At 43.3% G+C, this 20,048-nt stretch overlaps 1 protein-coding gene across 2 annotated transcripts in view; it reads left to right on the forward strand.

Moving 5' to 3' along the window:
* The first annotated feature begins 200 nt into the window (after positions 1-200).
* GOLM2 (golgi membrane protein 2) overlaps positions 201-20,048 on the forward strand; it is a 115,943-nt gene continuing 96,095 nt past the window's right edge. For both annotated transcript variants that reach the window (XM_054452247.2, XM_054452248.2), the window contains exon 1: positions 201-1,763. In XM_054452247.2, the coding sequence (XP_054308222.1) occupies positions 1,437-1,763 (327 nt within the window). In that variant the 5' untranslated portion in view covers positions 201-1,436. The remainder of the gene's footprint in view (positions 1,764-20,048) is intronic.

Below are 20,048 nucleotides of genomic sequence, written 5' to 3' on the forward strand. Positions count from 1 at the left end.
AAGGCAACCCCATCCTCTCCTTAAAGAGGTTAGAGCCAGTACCTTTTTATTTTTCTATGCACGGACAAAAGAATTATGCAGAAAAAACAAAAGAGGCGGGTTTTTTTTTTTTTTTTTGCAGTACTGAAATTCACACTTAACATACAAACAGCATGCTATATGCAGACAGCAATGGTGTTTAGAGTCCAACGATCTGGATTCAAGCCTATTTAAAACCAAACAAGAGAAAGTTCCCAAACATATATGTGTCTTGGATTCTTCATCTGTAAAACTGCGTTGTTGAGAAGATAATATGAGACTAGGCGCGCAAAACAATTTGGTAGAGCTATTATTTCTAACCCAAAATATGTTCGCTGTCAGTAACAGTGCATTAGTTACGATTCATCGAGGGCAGCTTCTGGACTTTCTGTTTGGAAGTCCAGCTGAGGCAAAAGCAGCAGTGCGCTTAAAAACTGGAGCTCGCCACATTCTGAAATTCTTTCGGTTCGTGAAAGCAGTAACCTTGGAAACAAGACTGGCACCACCCCTTTCAGTTCTAAAGCTTGGTTTCTCCCGCTTTTCTCCATTATGTTTAGGGCATCGCTATCTTATGGTCTTTTTGTTTTTTCTTTCCACATCATTAGCACAAAAGAGAAATTCCCCTTCTACAGAAGCAAGTACAAAACCTTTCTAGTCGCCCCTTTTTGGCTGCAGCTCATCTACTATTTTTTTCTATTCCGCGATCGGAGCCCCAGACGTCCTCAAAGACAAAAACATTTTCGCGAGGGCCAGTGTAGGGCAGGAACTCCCTAGGCCTTGAATCAAGGGAATCCAGTAGGTAACAACAGAAAGGACTCCGACCCAGGTACCTGAGAAATCTGAGACCGCCAAAATTAACACAACACCCTGCACGACACAGAAAACTCTGGGCGGGGAGAGAGAGAGAGAGTGAGAGTGAGAGTGAGAGCGACCGAGCGAGCGAGCGAGCGAGAGAGAACTGGGAGACAGAGAGAAAAGGAGACGAGAGAAAGCAACGTTCTCGCGACAAGAGGGGTGTAGACGGAAACTCGGAAATGGTCCCCTAGACTACCCGGCCCCAGCCAGTGGGTGGGGCCAGGGTAAATCCGCCCCCTTCCGGTTTTTTTCCTCGCCTCCCAACAGTGAGGTGTTGGGTTCTGGGGACGCTGGCAGCTAGGTTTTCTCGGTTCCCTTGGGCAGGTGCAGGGTCGGGTTCAAAGCCTCCGGAACGCGTTTTGGCCTGATTTGAGGAGGGGGGCGGGGAGGGACCTGCGGCTTGCGGCCCCGCCCCCTTCTCCGGCTCGCCGCCGACCGATAAGCCCGCCTCCTCCCTTGGCCGGCCCTGGGGCCGTGTCCCCCGGGCAACTCCAGCCAAGGCCTGGGCTTCTGCCTGCAGGTGTCTGCGGCGAGGCCGCTAGGGTACAGCCCGATTTGGCCCCATGGTGGGTTTCGGGGCCAACCGGCGGGCTGGCCGCCTGCCCTCTCTAGTGCTGGTGGTGCTGCTGGTGGTGATCGTCGTCCTCGCCTTCAACTACTGGAGCATCTCCTCCCGCCACGTCCTGCTTCAGGAGGAGGTGGCCGAGCTGCAGGGCCAGGTCCAGCGCACCGAAGTGGCCCGCGGGCGGCTGGAAAAGCGCAATTCGGACCTCTTGCTGTTGGTGGACACGCACAAGAAACAGATCGACCAGAAGGAGGCCGACTACGGCCGCCTCAGCAGCCGGCTGCAGGCCAGAGAGGGCCTCGGGAAGAGATGCGAGGATGACAAGGTAGGTAAGAGAAAGGACGACCCCTTTCTCTTCAACCCCTATGGTTTCTTTTCTCTCCGGGGTCTGGGGCGGGATGTTAATCCGCTAGCTGTTGTCTTATCCCTTCCAGTATTGCAGTCCTGAAGGCTCCTTTCACCCCCAACAACCCTGTTTCTGTCAGACTTTTCCCGGTTTATCAGTGCCACGTTCTCTGGTCCCTGCCAGACAAAAATGACTGTAAATTCTGGTTCTCAAGAGTGGACTGTGTGCAGATGCTGCCTATTCTCTAAGCTCAGCTAGTGAGCTGGCGGTAGTAATCATCTGGCCTATGTGGCCCCCTTGCCTTCAAAGACACACAAATCTGGCGACTGCCAGGTTTGGTGTGGTTATTGTCTCATTTTTATTCCGTGCACACTGATCAATATTAATTTCGTTATTTAAAGAACGAAGCCGCCTCTGACTCCTCTAATTATGGTAGTCACCATATATTTTTTAAGCTGTGTGACTTTTAAAATCTCTATAGGGTGATGTATTGAATAAATAGTCAGCTGTGACTGCCTTTTTGTGATCAAAATGTTATGATAGATGGGCCCTCAAGCTATATGTGAGACACACTTGTGTCTTGGACATAGTTGATCCATCATTATCTACTCAATTTGAATTGTTAATGAAATTAGCCAAAAGATTAGAATCTGAAAATAAATTTTAAGCAATGGAATGTCATGTCAGTGTCTTCATTGAAAGAAAATAGAATGAAATTTTGTATAGCTAAGTTGCTATTAGGGTTGGTGTTTTATGCAGATGGAAAACTATACAAAGTTTTAAATATGAAAAGTTTAAAATTGAACTGTAATCATACTTGCTACTAAATAATTCTTGTTTTCATTAGCTCATTGGTAACTATATTAATAGTTTATGACTTAGCAACTTCTGTAGGTATAGTAGAGTTATGAAAATTTCTGGGCAGGATAGTAGATGCCTTTCTATACACTTCTTTGGTAATCTTCACATTTTTGTGCGTAAATACCCATTATAATTACAAGTTTTACTTTGCATATCAAAATCATTTAAGGGTAAGTCATTATAAATTAAACTCTCTGTGAGCTTCTAACTTTCCTGTTGACAGCCTCTACTTTGCTTTCTTATTTCATGAAGATTAAGGCCCTCAGCTAAGTGCTTCCCTATAACCCCCTCCTCTTCACCATAACATAGACGTGCTCTGATAGGGTCAAGGAATCAGTAAATTTATATGTGCGCTGCATGCTTGACTCTAAAGACTGAAAAACTCTTGGGCAGAGTAGGTAGAAATCCATGAAAGTTTGGAGTATTAAAGTAGTCTTCCTACTTGGAATGGTTAAGCATTACAATTCACATTCTTCTCTCTGGTCTCAAAGGAGAGTCTCTTGTTGTAATTAATACTCTTGATTCCATTCTTTCATCCATTGGACTTTTTTTTGTTCGTTTTTTTTTTTTTTTTTGAGACGGAGTTTTGTTCTGTTGCCCAGGCAGGAGTGCAATGGCGTGATCTCAGCTCACTGCAACCTCCGCCTCCCGGGTTCAAGCGATTCTCTTGCCTCAGCCTCCTGAGTAGCTGGGATTACAGGCATGCGCCACCACGCCTGGCTAATTTTGTATTTTTAGTAGAGAAGGGGTTTCTCCATGTTGGTCAGGCTGGTCTTGAACTCCCAACCTCAGGTGATCTGCCTGCCTCAGCCTCCCAAAGTGCTGGGATTACAGGTGTGAGCCACCATGCCCGGCCTCTTTTTTTTTTTTTTTTTTTTTTTTTTTAAGAGACAGGGTCTCACTGTGTTGCCCAGGCTGGAGTGCAGTAGCTGTTCACAGGCATGATGCACTATAGCATTGAACCCCTGAGCTCAAGTGATCCTCCTGCTTCAGCCTCTGAGTAGCTGGGACTGCAGGTGTGCACCACCTTGCCCAGCTCTACTGAACTGTCAGTCTCTTTCAGTTTGTTTCACTTTTTACCTTCAACAGTATGTGGGTGTCCCCTGTTCTCAGTAAAGAAAAAAAAATCTATGTATTCCTTTCTCCCAACCAACCCATTTGTTTTTTCACTTTCATTGCTAAAGTCAAATTATTGATGGTCTACAAATGTTCCATCTACCTATTTTTTCATAACCATCCTAATCTTAAAATGTCTGCCATCTTTCTTTCCTCCCCTTTTCTGAAACTATTCTCTTGAAGGTCACAAATGGCAGTCTTCCTAGTCAAAACCAAAGAATATTTTTATTCTTTCTGTATTTGACCTCCCAGTAGTTTGATCCTGTTGATTGTCTCTAGCTATTTGGAAACTATTTCCTTTCTTGCTTCTGTAATACTGGACTCTCCAGTCTTATCTTCACTATATTCTTTGCTGGATTTATTTTTTCTTTCCAATCACCTAATAAGGGACTCTATTCTTGAGCATTTGCTCTCCCCTAAGAGCAGTATTCCCCAAAGTAGTGTTAAACAGAATACTCTTCTTGTAATATTTCTTAGGTGGTGAGGAGAAAAAAAAGAAAACCTCTTTTGGAGGGAAATGTTAGTGTATCCTCCTCTTGGAATTCATAATGCCTGCTAGAATATAAAAGCTCTGAGAAATTCATTAATAAAGAAGCCTATTCAGTTTTGTTTAACTCAGTCTTGTTTAGTTTATTTGATCACAGGTTACTATTTTCATGGCCTACTTATTATGGTACAGAATAATATAGCAAAGCCCACTAGTTTGGGAAATATTGCCCTGGGTATCTTAACTACTTTCGAGTGTTTGGCTAATATTTTATGCAGCTGGCTCACAAGACTGTATCTCTTATTGAATGTCAGTTCTGTGTGTGTATATGTGTATACATATATATATATATATATATATTTTTTTTTAAGACGGAGTCTCGCTCTGTCAACCAGGCTGGAGTGCAGTGGCGTGATCTCGGCTCACTGCAAGCTCCACCTCCTGGGTTCACGCCATTCTCTGCTTCAGCCTCCTGAGTAGCTGGGACTACAGGCGCCCACCTCCATGCCCGGCTAATTTTTTGTATATTCAGTAGAGACGGGGTTTCACCGTGTTAGCCAGGATGGTCTCGATCTCCTGACCTCGTGATCCACCGGCCTTGGCCTCCCAAAGTGCTGAGATTACAGGCGTGAGCCACCACGCCTGGCTAGTTCTGTATATTTTTAAAAGTTTTTTCTTTTTTTAGTTTTGTAGAGATAGGGTGTCACTGTGTTGCCCAGGCTGCTCTCAAACTCCTGGCTCCAAGTGATCTTCTTGCCTTGGGCTCACAAAGTGCTAGGATTCTAGGTGTGTGCCACAGCACTTGGTGTGCCACTTCTGTATTTTGAGCTGGCTATAACAACTTTCTTGGGCTGCTTGTGAATGTCTGTTCTTGGGGTTAATGAGGACTCTCTGAGCTGCTTAGTAGAAAGGGTAGTCTTGGTCTCTGTCTTTTAAACTTAACAGTTTTTCAGGGTTTTTTATTGTTGTTATTGTTTGTTTGTTTTGAGACAGGGTCTTGCTCTGTCACCCAGGCTGGAGAGCAGTGGTGCGATCATAGCTTACTACAGCCTCAAACTCCTGGGCTCAAGCGATCCTCCCACCTCGGCCTCCCAAGTAGGTGGGACTATAGGTGCATGCCACCATGCTGGTCTAATTTTTTATTTTTTGGTAGAGATGAGGGTCTCATTATCTTGTCCAGGCTGGTCTCCAATTCCTGGCCTCAAGTGATCCTCCTGCCTTGGCCTTCTAAAGTGCTGGGATTACAGGTGTGAGCCACCATATCTGGCCACTTAACAGTTTTAGATCTGGAAAATTATGGCAAAGATAGTACAGGGAGTTTCTACATACCCTACACCCAGTCTTCCCTATTATTAACATCTTACGTAAGTATGATGCATTTGTCACAATTAATGAACCAGTATTGATATCTTATTTTGAAAGTCCATACTTTATTCAGATTTCTTCAGTTTTCTCCTGCTGTCCTTTTTTAATTCCAGGGTCTCATCCAGAGTACTACGTTACATTTAGACATTATGTCTCCTGAAGCTTCTTTTCAGTCTTTCCTTGTTTTTTAGACCTTTTCTTGTTTTTGATAATCTTGACAATTTTAAGGATTACTGATGAGGTGTTTTATAGAATGTCCCTCAATTGGGAATTGTCTGAGTCTTTTCTCAGGATTAGACTTGGGTTGTGGGTTTTGGGACAAAGACCACAGAAGTAAAGTACCAATCTCAACACATCATATCATGGGTACGTTTTTCAAAATGATTTATCACTACTTATGTTAACCTCTATCACCTGGCGTGATATAGTGCTTGTCAGGTTTCTCCACTATAAGGTACTCTTAAAAAAAAATCTGTTTTCATACTGTACACTTTGGAAGAAAGTATGTTCACCCTCACTTAATGAGTGGGTAGTTATGTTTTTCCTCCTTAAGGGCAGAGTATCAACATAAACTATATGGAATTCTTCTGCAAAGGATATTTGTCTCTTCTCCCTCATTTATTAACTTAATAATTTACTTGTATCAGTATGGATTCATGGATATTTATTTTATACTTTGGCTTATAATCCAATATTAGTTTATTTTTTTGTTGCTGAAATTGTTCTGGCTCTGGCCATTGGAGAGCTCCTTCATTAACTCCTGTATCCCCTTTTTACTTTTATAGTGCCAGAAAGTACAGAGAATTTCCACATACCCTACACCCAGTTTCATTGTGACATACCCCTTTCTTACTTTTTGGTACTTTTAGATGCTCTAGGCCTCTCTATATGTTTCCTACTCCAGTCCTAGAGTCAGCCATTTCTCCAAGGAGCCCTGGTTCCTTTTACTGGAGAATGGCGTTAGAAACCAAGATCTGCAGCTGGGCACGGTGGCTCATGCCTGTAGTCCCAACACTTTGGGAGGCTGAGGCTAGTGGATCTCTTGAGGTCAAGAGTTCAAGACCACCCTGACTAACATGGTGAAACCCTGTCTCTACTTAAAAATACAAAACTTGGGCCAGACGCGGTGGCTCATGCCTGTAATCCCAGCACTTTGGGAGGCCAGGGCAGGCAGATCACAAGGTCAGGAGTTCGAGACCAGCCTGGCCAGCATGGTGAAACTCCGTCTCTACTAAAAATACAAAAAATTAGCCAGTTATGGTGGCGCACACCTGTAGTCCCAGCTACTCAGGAGGCTGAGGCAGGAGAATTGCTTGAACCTGGCAGGCAGAGGTTGCAGTGAGCTGAGATCACGCCATTGCACTCCAGCCTGGAGGACAGCGAGACTCCATCTCAAAAAAAAAAAACAAAAAAACACCACCACCACAAAAAAACAACAATTAACTGGGCATGGTGGGAGATGCCTGTAATCCCAGCTACTTGGGAGGCGGAGGCGGAGAACTGGGAGGCAGAGGTTGCAGTGAGCCAAGATCGTGCCGCTGCACTCCAGCCTGGGCAACAGAGTAAGACTCTCTATCTCAGAAAAAAAAAAAAGAAACCAAGGTCTGCATGGCAGATATGCTCATTGCTACTATAAGGTTATCTTTGGAAATCAAGGAATCCTTTCTCCAGAGGAATCAGAAAGGTGATATTTGGTTTCTTTAACATCATTATGCCATTCTGTCACTTCCAGTCTGTTACCTGCGTTACTAAACATATAAATTCCTTTTTTTTTTTCCTGAGATGGAGCCTCACTCTGTCACCCAGGCTGGAGTGCAGTGGCGCAGTCTCAGCTCACTGCAGCCTCCACCCCCCGGGCTGAAGCGATTCTCCTGCCTCATCCTCCTGAGTAGCTGAGACTACAGGCGCGTGCCACCACGCCTGGCTAATTTTTGATTTTTTAGTAGAGACGGGGTTTCACCATGTTGGCCAGGCTGGTCTTTAACTCCTGACCTCAAGTGATCTGCCTACCTTGGCCTCCCAAAGTGCTGGGATTACAGGCGTGACCCACCACATCCGGCCTTGAACATAGAAATTCTTTAAGGGAGCTTTAAGTTGCTTCTGTCTTGTCCAAAGAAGTGAGAAACAACCCCCACTTCTCTGAGATTCCCTCAAACTTTTCTGATTTTTTAAACTTCCCTCTAAAGGGTTTCAGCCTGGAGGGGTGTATTAGTTTGCTAGGGCTGCCTGCCATAACAAAATGCCACAGACTAGGTGGCTTAAACAGCAGAAATTTATTTTCTCACATTTTTGAAGGTTGGAAGTCTAAGACCAAGGTGCCAGCAGGGTTGTTTTTCTCTGAGGCTTCTCTCCTTGGCTTGCAGATGGCAACCTTCTTGCTGCTTTATTGTGACAGAATAGTCCCTCTGTATGCACACATCCTTGGTGTCTTTTCCTCTTCTTAAAAGGATACGAGTCATATTGGATTAGACCCACTGTAACTTAAGCACTTTAAAGACCTTGTCTCCAAATACAGTTACATTCTGAGATCCTGGAGGCTGGGACTTCAACATGTGAATCTGGGGGAAACACAGTTCATCTTAGAACAAGGGAGATCCATCACACATACACACATACACACACACGCACACACACACACACACACCCTTTTATTTCCTCTTTCTATCAGAAAAGTCCTTATTTCTCTTTCCTCAGTACAGGGCATGTGTCTTAACTTGGATTATTATTCTCTCTCTCTTTTTCTTTTAAAGAGATGGGGTCTCACTACATTGCCCAGGCTAGAATGCAGTAGCTATTCATAGGTGTGATCATAGCACACCACAGCCAGGAACTCCTGGGCTCAAGCGAAGGTCCTCCTGTTTAAGACTTCTGAGTAGCTGAAACTACAGGTGTGCACTACTGTGCTTGGCTCCTGAACTTAGATTCTTGCAAACTGTAGCTCATACTAAAGCTATGTGGTCCAGCTGGGGCAAGTCAAGCTCTTGATAAATAAAAGGAGCTGTTAGAATGTAGAAAAAGTCCTCAAAATTGTCATTTTATTACACACACACACACACACACACACCAGTTTTGAGGTTTGAAGCTGAATAGTAAATGACCTTTTTCTCCTTTAACAACCATAATTTTCCTTGAGGCAGCGTATGCCTTTAGTTGAATGGGGAAAAGGTCATGTGTCAGAAAGGAGGATGAGAAGTGTATTACAAAAAATTGTTTTTTGGGGGAATATTTTGGAATATAATAGTAATCTCGCTTATTCTTGAGAGGTTTGAGTAAATTGGTTAAAATTCTTAAAACAGTGCCTACTACATTGTTATTCTACAGCTACTTCCTTATTTCTTTTTTGCCTTTTTTCCAGGATGGGACTCTGTGTTCCTGCCCAAGATGTGGTCCCAGCCCTAGCCTACCTGCCTCACCCTTTGCTCCTGAATGTCTGACTTTTTTTGTTGTTTGTTTGTTTTCAGTTTCCTGGTTCATTTCCAGTTAGGCTTAATTGGCTCCTCCCATAGGTGTCTTAGCTGACTCCCTAGAGCTTACCTGTTCTTCTGTAATTTGAGTATCAACCTTCCACAGTTCTAATATGCTGCACATGATAATTCCTGCCTTTGCCTCACCAGCCATAATCTGGCCAACTTTTAACTGTAATTTCTACCTCAAATTATTCATAAATCAATCAAAACTGATAATTCCTCCAAACGATATACCTTTCCTACCTTCTTGGTCCCTATAAATGAAGCCCATGCAACCATTATTTAAGACTGAGGTTAGAAATTTGATGTTGTCTTTGATTCCTTCAATATATCATATTGAGTGTTTCAACATGCAGAGGAGTTACTTGATCGAATTAAAAAAAACGTCATTCTGACTGCAGAATAGAGAACTTGGTAGATCCCTAACTAGTCCCCTTTCCTTGGTCTCCATTTCTTTTAGTCAGTTCTCCTGTGAAGCCAGCCTGAACTTCCTCAAACCTTATTTTCAGAGTGGCTGTATTACTCACTGACTACGTCAGGTTAGAATTCTGCTGTCTCATCTTTAAGGTCTTCCATAGAGTGGCTCTAGCTACCTTTGTCTCCCACTATCTCCTGACCCAAATTGTATTTCAGGCTGATTGTTTTGCTTACTTTTGCCTTCCCACCTGCCTTTCTGTATCATGTTAATTCCTGTTTCTGTGCCTTTGTTCCTGCTGTTTGACTCTTAGCTTCTTGCCTCTTTTCTGTATATTTATTATACCAATCTGTTTTTTTTTTTTTTTTAATTGAGACAGAGTCTCACTCTGTTGCCCAGGCTAGAGTGCAGTGGCGTGATCTTGGCTCACTGCAAGCTCCGCCTCCCTGGTTCACACCATTCTCCTGCCTCAGCCTCCTGAGTAGCTGGGACTACAGGCACCTGCCACCACGCCCAGCTAATTTTTTTGTATTTTGAGTAGAGAAGGGGTTTCACCATGTTAGTCAGGATGGTCTCCGTCTCGATCTCCTGACCTTGTGATCCACCCGCCTCGGCCTCCCAAAGTGTTGGGATTACAGGCGTGAGCCACCGCGCCTGGCCTTTTTTTTTTTTTTTTTTTTTGAGATGGAGTCTTGCTCTGTTGCCCAGGCTGCAGTACAGTGACGCAATCTTGGCTCACTGCAACCTCCGCCTCCTGGGTTTAAGCGACTCTTCTGCCTCAGCCTCCTGAGTAGCTGCGATTACAGGCATGCACCACCAGGCCTGGCTAAATTTTTTTGTATTTTTAGTAGAGATGGGGTTTCACCATGTTGGCCAAGCTGATCTCGAACTCCTGACCTTGTGAACCGCCCACCTTGACCTCCCAAAGTGCTGTGATTACAGGCATGAGCCACCACGCCCGGCCTATTCTACCAGTCTTTTATCCAGCTTCTGATCCATGTCCACTATGAAGCCCTGTGGGACTTCTGACCTGGAACATGCTTTTCCTTCTTTTTTTTTTTTTTGAGATGGAGTTTTGCTCTTGTCACCCAGGCTGGAGTGCAATGGCGCGATCTCAGCTTACTGCAACCTCTGCCTCCCAGGTTCAAGCGATTCTCTAGCCTCAGCCTCCCAAGTAGCTGGGATTATAGGCACCCACCACCATGCCTGGCTAATTTTTTTTTTTTTTTTTTTTGTATTTTTAGTAGAGATGGGGTTTTACCACATTGGCCAGGCTGGTCTCGAACTCCTAACCTCAGGTGATCCACCCACCTGGGCCTCCCAAAGTGCTGGGATTACAGGTGTGAGCCACTGCTCCCAGACATGCTTTCCTTCTTTATACACCATTTACATTTATTGTTTGAGCTTCATTAACTTATTTTGTTCATTTTTTACTAATAGCTTATTGTGTGTGAACTTTGTTTTCTCAACGAAATTTTAAGTTCCTTGAGGAAAGACTATGTTTTAAATTTTTTCCTGTGGGAAAAATAGTTCTTAGTGCTGTTACAAAATGTACGAGGTTGATTTGTATCCCCTAAAAGGGTATATTGAAGTCTAAATCACCTGTGAATGTTATCTTATTTTGGGAATAGGGTCTTTGCAGATGTAATCAAGTTAAAAAGAGGTCATACTGGATTAGGGTGGCCCCTATTCCATTATAACTGGTATCCTTATAAGAAAAAAAACGGAATTGGAACACCAGGTGCATGAATACACAGAGACACACAGACACATTGGGGAGACCGCATGGCAGATAAAGGCAGAGACTGGAGTTATGTTTCCACAAGCCAAGGAATGCCCAGGGCTACCAGAAGCCAGAAGCCAGGAGCCTCCCCCTAGAGCCTCCAGTGGGCACAAGGCTTTGCCAACACCTTGATTTTGGACTTCTAGCCTCCAAAACTGTCCTCTAGCACTGTGAGACAATACATTTCTGCTTTATACTATTCAGTTTGTGGCACTTTGTTACATCAGCCTAGGAAACAAATACACATAATGCATACTTAAAAGTTAATTTGATTTTTTGACTAGGTAATTTTTTTTTTTTTTTTTTTTTTGAGACAGAGTCTTGCTCTGTCGCCCAGGCTGGAGTGCAATGGCGCGATCTCAGCTCACTGCAACCTCCACCTCCCGAGTTCAGGTGATTCTCCTGCTTCTTCCTTCCGAGTAGCTGGGATTACAGGCATGCACCACCACACCCGGCTAAATTTCGCATTTGTGGTAGAGAAGGTGTTTCACCATATTGGCCAGGCTGGTCTTGAACTCCTGACCTCAGGTGATCCGCAAGCCTCGGCCTCCCAAATTGACTAGATAACTACTCTTATATACTGTGTGGCAATATGGTTTACTGGAAAGAACAAGGGTTTTTGGAGTCAAACAGACTTGAGTTTATAATTCTACCATTATGTTACCTCTCCTTAAGCCTGTTTCTTCACTCATAAAATGAAGAGGATTCATGAAGTAAAATATTTAGAGGCCTGTCCCATACAAAGCTTGACATTTAATAATATTAGTTCCTTTCTTTCATGGGTGCATTGGTATAGCTAATCTTGAAGAAATTTGGGGCTAGGTGTAGTGGCTCATGCCTATAATCCCAGCACTTTGGGTGGCTGAGGCAGGAGGATCACTTGAGGCCAGGAGGTTGAGACTAGCCTGGGCAACATAGCAAAAAAAAAAAAAAAAAAAAAAAAAGCTGGGCATGGTGGCACATGCCCATAGTCTTAGTTGCTTGGGAGGTTTAAGCAGGAGGATCACTTGAGCCCAGGAGTTTGAGGCTGCAGGGAGCTATGATTGTGCCACTGTACCCTAGCCTGACAACAGAGCAAGACCCTGTCTCAAAAAAAGAAAGAAAAGGAAAAAAGAAAAGAAGAGAGGACAGGAGGGGAGGGGAGAAGGAAAGAGAAGGAAGGAAGGAAGGAAAGGAGGGAAGGAAGGAGGGAAGGAGAGAAAGGAAGAAAGAGGGAGAAGGAGAGGGAAGAAAGAAAAGAAAGAAAGGAGGAAGGGAGGGAGGAAGGAAGGAAGAAATTTAGTCTTGTATTCTGTTGAAACTCAAGTATATTAATACAGTTGACAAAAATTTATTAAATATATTGGGCACTTACTGTACTATACACAAAAATGATCTTTAAAACATGTTGTCACTTTTCTTTGTCTCCCTTTCTTATTTTTGTATTTCTCTGTTTTTTCTTACTCTCCTGATAAAGGACTGAGTAATCTCAGGAGGTTCCATGAAGATCATAAAACAAGCTGCTTTTTGAAAAATGATGACTAGGATTTAGTTGTGCAGAAAAAAGGTAAAAGGACATTCAAGGAGCTCCCTTTTACTTACTCCATAGAGGAAAACAAACAGTTCTTATAGTGTGGCATGTAACATCTGTCTCCTGAAGTGATAGGGAGTACCTTTTGACTTATGACCTCATTAAACAAGAGGAACTAGTCCTTATAATTTTTGGTTGAAGACCTTAAAGTTCCCCATGTTAGCCTCTTCCTCAAAAGAGAGTTAAAGTTTCCTTGAATTCAAAGTCCAGGCTTTTCTCTAGGGACAGGCTGGGCATGCAGTAATTTCAGTTTCTCACAGTGCTTCAAGGCTCTCTTTCTTGTTCTTAATTAACTTTATCTAATTTTCTTACACTGTTTCTGGCCAGGTAGTTCCTCTTTTGAACAATGTTGCCTCAGGGCTTTTGCTCAGGTCCTTCTAATGTCTGATTCTTTCTCTTTTTCAAACTACACTTTTCCCCTGAGGATGACTTCAAAACTTACATCCACGAAGCTTTTTCTATTTAACATAAAATGATTTGCTTTCCTTTTACAATTTCAATTTTCTATATCCAATTTAAGTTCAACTTAGGGGAACATTTTTTCTCATTTGATGATTAACAAAGGCCTCTCATAGCTCACTGCAGCCTCAGACTCCTGGCCTCAAGTGATCCTCCTGCCTCAGCATCTCAAAGTGCTGGGATTACAGGCATGAGCCACCATGCCTGGCTACATTTTCACTCTTAAACTTGACTCTCTATAGCATTTTATACTGATGATCTCTCGTTTCTCTCCTTTTTGAAACTTCTTCCCTTTAGTTTTAATAACACCCATTTATCCTGGTTATCCTATCATTTTTCCCACTCAATGTTTATATATGCTGTGCTTCCATCTTTAACCCCATTTTAATTTCTTTATTGAACAAATATGTTCAAGTTTCTATTTTGGATCAGTTACTATGCGGCATGCATATCACATAGTGAATGGGTGAACAAGACAGATGTGGTATACATTGACTATGGAACTTACCCTTGAGCAGGGGCTATGAGGGGAAGACCTAACCTATTTTAGAGGTTTAGGGATGACATTCTTGAGAGTTTTAGTTGAGTCCTAAAAAAAAGATTAGGATTTAATGAGGCAAAGATTGAGTGAGAGGTTTGGGTAAGAGGATCAGGAGAGATGAAAAGAGGGTTCCAAATGTAGAATGTTGCATATTTTATTTTATTGCATATTTTAAAGCACAGGCTATCAGCTGGGTATGGTACCGCATGCCTATAATCCCAGTTACTCAGGAGGTTGAGGCAGGAGAATTACTTGAATCCAGGAGGCAGAGGTTGCAGTGAGCCGAGATCATGCCAAGTGCACTCCATCCTGGGCTACAGAGGGAGACCCTGTCTCAAAAAAAAAACAAAAACTTAGGAGCCAAGGTCGTGGCACCACTGTACTCCAGGATGGGCAACAGAGTGAGATCCTATCTCAAAAAAAAAAAAAAAGTTCACTATGTGGAATGAGGGAGCTAGAATCAGTGTGATAATATTTGATGTTGCACTATAAGACTGAATTCAGTTTGTGAAAAGATTTGTGAGTAATGTTAAGGGCAATAGGAAGCCATTGATTGACTCTCTTTTTTACATTTAAATTTTTTTTTTTTGAGATGGAGTCTTACTCTGTTGCCCAGGCTAGAGTGCAGTGGCACGATCTCGACTCACTGCAACCTCTGTCTCATGGGTTCAAGCGATTCTCCTGCCTCAGCCTCCCAAATAGCTAGGACTACAGGTGCATGCCACCACACCCAGCTAATTTTTGTATTTTTAGTAAAGACAGTTTTGCCATGTTGACAAGGCTGGTCTTGAACTCCTGGCCTCAAGTGATCTGTTCACCTCGGCCTCCCAAAGTGCTGGGGTTGTAGGCATGAGCCACCACGCCTAGTGGTTCTAATTTTTTTCTTGTCTTCCAATGATATATTGTGAATTTTCTTTCTTTCCTATTTATTTTGAGATGGGGTCTCACTCTGTCGCCCAGGCTGTAGTGCAGTGTCACCATCTCGGCTCACTGCAACCTCCACCTCCCAGGCTCAATCGAGCTTCCTGCCTCAGCCTCCCAGGTAGCTGGGACTACAGGTGCACAGTACCACACCCAGCTAATTTTTATTTTTTTTGTAGAGATAGGGTTTCATCGTGTTGCCCAGGCTGGTCTTGAACTCCTGGACTTAAGTGATCTGCCGGCCTTGGCCTCCCAAAGTGTTGGGATTACAAGCATGAGCCACCATACCCAGCCTGTGAATTTCTTGACTATAAAAATATAGTCTAGGCCGGGCGCAGTGGCTTACTCCTGTAATCCCAGCGCTTTAGGAAGCTGAGGCGGGCGTATCACGAGGTCCAGAGATCAACACTATCCTGGCCAACATGGTGAAACCCCGTCTCCACTAAAAATACAAAAATTAGCCGGGCGTAGTGGTGGGCTCCTGTAGTCCCAGCTACTTGGGAGGCTGAGGCAGGAGAATCAATTGAACCTGGGAGGCGGAGGTTGCAGTGAGTGGAGATCGCGCCACTGCACTCTAGCCTGGGCGACAGAGCAATACTCCATCTCAATAAATAAATAAATAGTCTAAATCTAGTATAAATCTAACACTTAATATTTCATACTATTCCCTATGTCTGAACTCAGTAAATATTTGATGATTGATTTAGCAATTTGTATTGGTTCTTGAACCAACGGTTGCATAAATATGTACTAGGGCTACCACAGATATTATCCACATATCTGATTGCACTACCTTTTCTGGAAGACATAACTAAAATATTCAGATGTAAAACTACCGCTTGTCAACTCATCTTTCTAGTATACATAGAATATATCTTTTATTTGAAACATGTTATAGTAGATCTAGAATAATATTTTATTCATTTAGAAGCTCAAAAATATTTTTCTGATTCAATTTAGTGTTTAAGTGAAGAGAACAAAACCTTGGGATTAGCTTCACGGGGATATAATGAAAAAAAGTTTGAGTTATAAGCATAGCTTGGATTTTTGTTTGTTTTTTTTTTTTGGTGACAGGGTCTCATTCTGTCACCCATGCTAAACTGCAGTGGCATGATCATGGCTTACTGCAGCCTTGACCTTCTGGACTCAAGCAATCCTCCTGCCTCAGCATCTGGAGCAGCTAGGACAACAAGCTTGTGCCATCACACCTGGCTAATTTTTTTTTTTTTTTTTTTTTTGAGACAGAGTCTCGCCCTGTCACCCAGGCTGGAGTGCAGTGGTGTGATCTCAGCTCAATGCAACTTCCACCTCCCAGGTTCAAGCAATTCTCGTGCCTTAGCCTCCTGAGTAGCTGGGATTACAGACATGCGCCACCACGCCTGGCTAATTTTTGTATTTCGGTAGAGACAGGGTTTTGTTGGCCAAGTAGGTCTCAAACTCCTGACCTTAAGTGATCCGCCTGCCTCGGCCTTCCAAAGTGCTAGGATTATAGGTGTGAGCCACCATGCCTGGCCACACCTGGCTAATTTTAAAATTCTGTAGAGATGTGGTCTTGCTATGTTCCCCAGGGCTGGTCTTGAACTCCTGGCCTCAAGTAATCCTCACACCTCAACCTCCCAAAGTCCTGGGATTACAGGTATAAACCACCATGCCTGACCTATTCAAGTTTTATTGTGAGATTGCAGCAATTCAGTTACGTCTTCAGGCTCCACTTCTTTTTTTTTTTTTTTTTTTTTTTGAGACAGAGTTTCACTCTTGTGTCTAGGCTGGAGTGCAATGGCATGATCTCGGCTCACTGCAACCTCCGCCTCACAGGTTCAAGCGATTCTCTTGTCTCGGCCTCCCGAGTAGCTGGGATTACAGGTGCCCGCCACCACACCTGGCTAATTTTTGTATTTTTAATAGAGACAGGGTTTCACCAGGTTGGCCAGGCTGGTCTGGAACTCCTGACCTCAAGTCATCTGCCCTCCTCAGACTCCCAAAGTGCTGGGACTACAGGCATAAGCCATCGCTCCCAGTCCTCCAGTCTCTACTTATATTTCTAGTTCTCTCTCTTTCTCTCTTACTCTGTCACTTAGGCTGAAGGCAGTGGTGCAGTCACAGCTCACTGTAGCCTCAACCTCCTGGGGTCAAGCAATTCTCCCACCTCAGCCTCCTGAGTAGCTGGGCCACAGACCCGAGCCATCACTCCTGGCTAATTTTTAAAAAATGGTTTGTAGACCAGGGTCTTGCTATGTTGCCCAGGCTGGTTTCAAACTCCCATACTCAAGTGATCCTCCTGCCCTGGCCTCCCAAAGTACTGGGATTACAGGCATAAGCCACCATGCCTAGCCTAATTCTAGGTCTCTTGCTATTTGTACCACATCTGCAGTTACTTCCTCCACTGAAGTCTTGAATCCCCTCAAAATCATTCATGAGAGTTGGAATCAACTTATTCCAAACTCATGTTCTTGTTAATATTTTAGCCTTCTATGAATCACAAATGTTCTTTTTTTTGAGACACAGTCTCTGTCGCCCAGGCTGGAGTACAGTGGCACAATTCATGGCTCACTGCAGCCTTGACCTCCCTGGACTCAAGTGATCTTCCTACCTCAGCCTCCTGAGTAGCTGGGACTACAGGCACATGCCACCATACCTGGCTAATTTTGTATTTTTTATAGAGATGGAGTTTTGCCATGTTATCCAGGCTGGTCTCAAAAATCCTAGGCCCAAGAAATTCGCCTTCCTTGGCCTCCCAAAGTGATGGAATTAATGGCCACTGTGCCCAGCCACAAATTATTATTATTATTATTTTTTGAGACAGAGTCTTGATCTGTCACTTAGGCTGGAGTGCAGTGGTACGATCTTGGCTCACTACAACCTCCACCCCCTGAGCTCAAGTGATCCTCCCACCTCAGCCTCCGAGTAGCTGGGACCACAGGTATGGGCCTCTACGCCTGGCTAATTTTTCTATTTTTAGTAGAGACAAGGTCTCCCCATGTTGCTCAGGCCGGTCTTGAACTCCTGAGCCCAAGCGTCCACCCGCCTCTGTCTCTCAAAGTGCTGAGATTACAGACGTGAGCCACTGCACCCAGCCTCTACAAATGTTCTTAATGGCATCTAGATTGGTGAATTCTTTCCAGAAGACTTTCAAATTATTTTGCCCAGATCCATCAGAGGAATTACATCATGGCAGGTATAGCCTTATAAAAGGTATTTCTTAAATAATAAGATTTCAAAGTAGAAATTACTCCTTGCTCCATGGGCTGCTGTTAGCAGACATGAAAAGATTAATGTCCTTGTAAATCTTCATCAGAGATCTTGGGTGACCAGGGACATTGTCAGTGAGCAGTAGTATTTTGAAAGGAATCTTTTTTTAAGTAGTATATCTCAACAGTGAACTGAAAATATTCAGTAAACCATGCTGTAAACAGATGTGCTATCATCCAGGCTTTGTTGTTCCATTTATAGAGCGCAGATAAAACAGATTTAGCACAATTCTTAAAGGCTAGGATTTTAGGAATGGTAAGTGAGCATTGGCTTCCACTTAAAGTCACCAGCTGTCCCTAACAGGAGAATCAGCCCGTCCTCTGAAGCTTTGAAACCAGATATTGACGTCTCTGCAGCTATGAAAGTTCTAGATGGCATCTTCTTCCAATAGAAGGCTGTTTCATTTACATGGAAAATGTGTTGTTTAGTGTAGCCACCTTCAGTGATCTTAGCTAGATTTTCTGGATAACTTGCTACAGCTTTTTCATCAGCACTTGCCACTTCCCCTTGCACCTTTATGTTATGGAGATTGCTTTTTTTTTAAACTTCATGAACCAACCTCTGCTGGCTTCCGACTTTTCTTGTACAGCTTCTTTACCCTTCACCCTTCATAGAATTGAAGAGAGTTAAGTCCTTGCTCTGGATTAGGCTTTGGTTTAAGGGAATATTATGGTTAGTTTGACCTATCTGGACCATGGAAACTTTCTCCATATCAGCAACAGTAAGGCTGTTTTGCTTTCTCGTTATTCATGTGTTCACTAAAGTAACACTTTGAATTTCCTTAAAGAATTTTTCCTTTGCATTCACAATTTGGCTGTTTGGCACAAGAGGCCTAGCTTTTGGCCGGTCTGTGTTCTTGACGTGCCCTCTTCACTAAGCTTAATTATGTTTAGCTTTTGATTTAAAGTGAGAGACATACAACTCTTTTACTTGAACACTTAGAGGTCATTGTAGTATCATTTTGTCTCAGGAAATAGGGAAGCCTGAGGAGAGGGAGAGAGATGGGGGAATGGTGGTTCCATGGTAACTCCCATTACCCTCTCCCCAACCCTTGGCAACCTCTATTCTACTTTCTGTTTCTATAAATTTGTTTATTCTATTTACACACACAACATTTATTGATTAAACTCACTGTCCTCTTTGAGTGCAGTTCGTGGTGCCCCCAAACAATTATAATAATATTGAAGGTCACAGATCACAGATCACCATGACAGATGTAATAAAGAAAATTTTGAAATATTTTGAGAATTATCAAAATGTGACATAGGGACATGAAGTGAGCACATGTCATTGGAAAAATTGTGCCAATACATTTGCTTGATGCAGGGTTATAAGAAATGCATAAAGCAAGGTACAATAAAACAAGGTATGCCTGTATCCAAGTTATACTGCTTATCATCAGGGACTTGTCTCATGAGCTGGAAACTAACATGATACTAATTCTCTTTTTTTTTTTGAGACAGAGTCTGGCTCTGTGGCCCAGGCTGAAGTGCAGTGGTGCGATCTCCGCTCACTGTAAGCGCTGCCTCCCAGGTTCACGCCATTCTCCTGCCTCAGCCTCCCGAGTAGCTGGGACTACAGGAGCCTACCACCACGCCCGGCTAATTTTTTGTATTTTTAGTAGAGACGGGGTTTCACAGTGTTAGCCAGGATGGTCTCTATCTCCTGACCTCGTGATCTGCCCACCTTGGCCTCCCAAAGTGCTGGGATTACAGGCATGAGCCACCGCGCCCAGCCCACATGATACTAATTCTCAACAGGCAGAATGAAATAAAACCATTTATTGATACAGTGCTTTATGATTTTTTCAAAGTTTATTATATGCATAAGTCATTTATTTGGGAAAGTTGAATACCATGTGGTATGTGATAGGGATAGAAAGATAGTAAGATTCCTGTTCTTTGAAGAAGTGAGGGAGGCACACATAGAAAAATAATCCATAATGCATGATTAAATGCTATAGTAAAGCTACTTACAAAGGGTTTTGAGAATACAGAGGAATAACTGATTAACTTCCTCTGGAAGTCAAG

Source organism: Pongo pygmaeus, chromosome 16, assembly GCF_028885625.2.
Source record: "Pongo pygmaeus isolate AG05252 chromosome 16, NHGRI_mPonPyg2-v2.0_pri, whole genome shotgun sequence".
NCBI classification, from domain to species: Eukaryota; Metazoa; Chordata; class Mammalia; order Primates; family Hominidae; genus Pongo; species Pongo pygmaeus.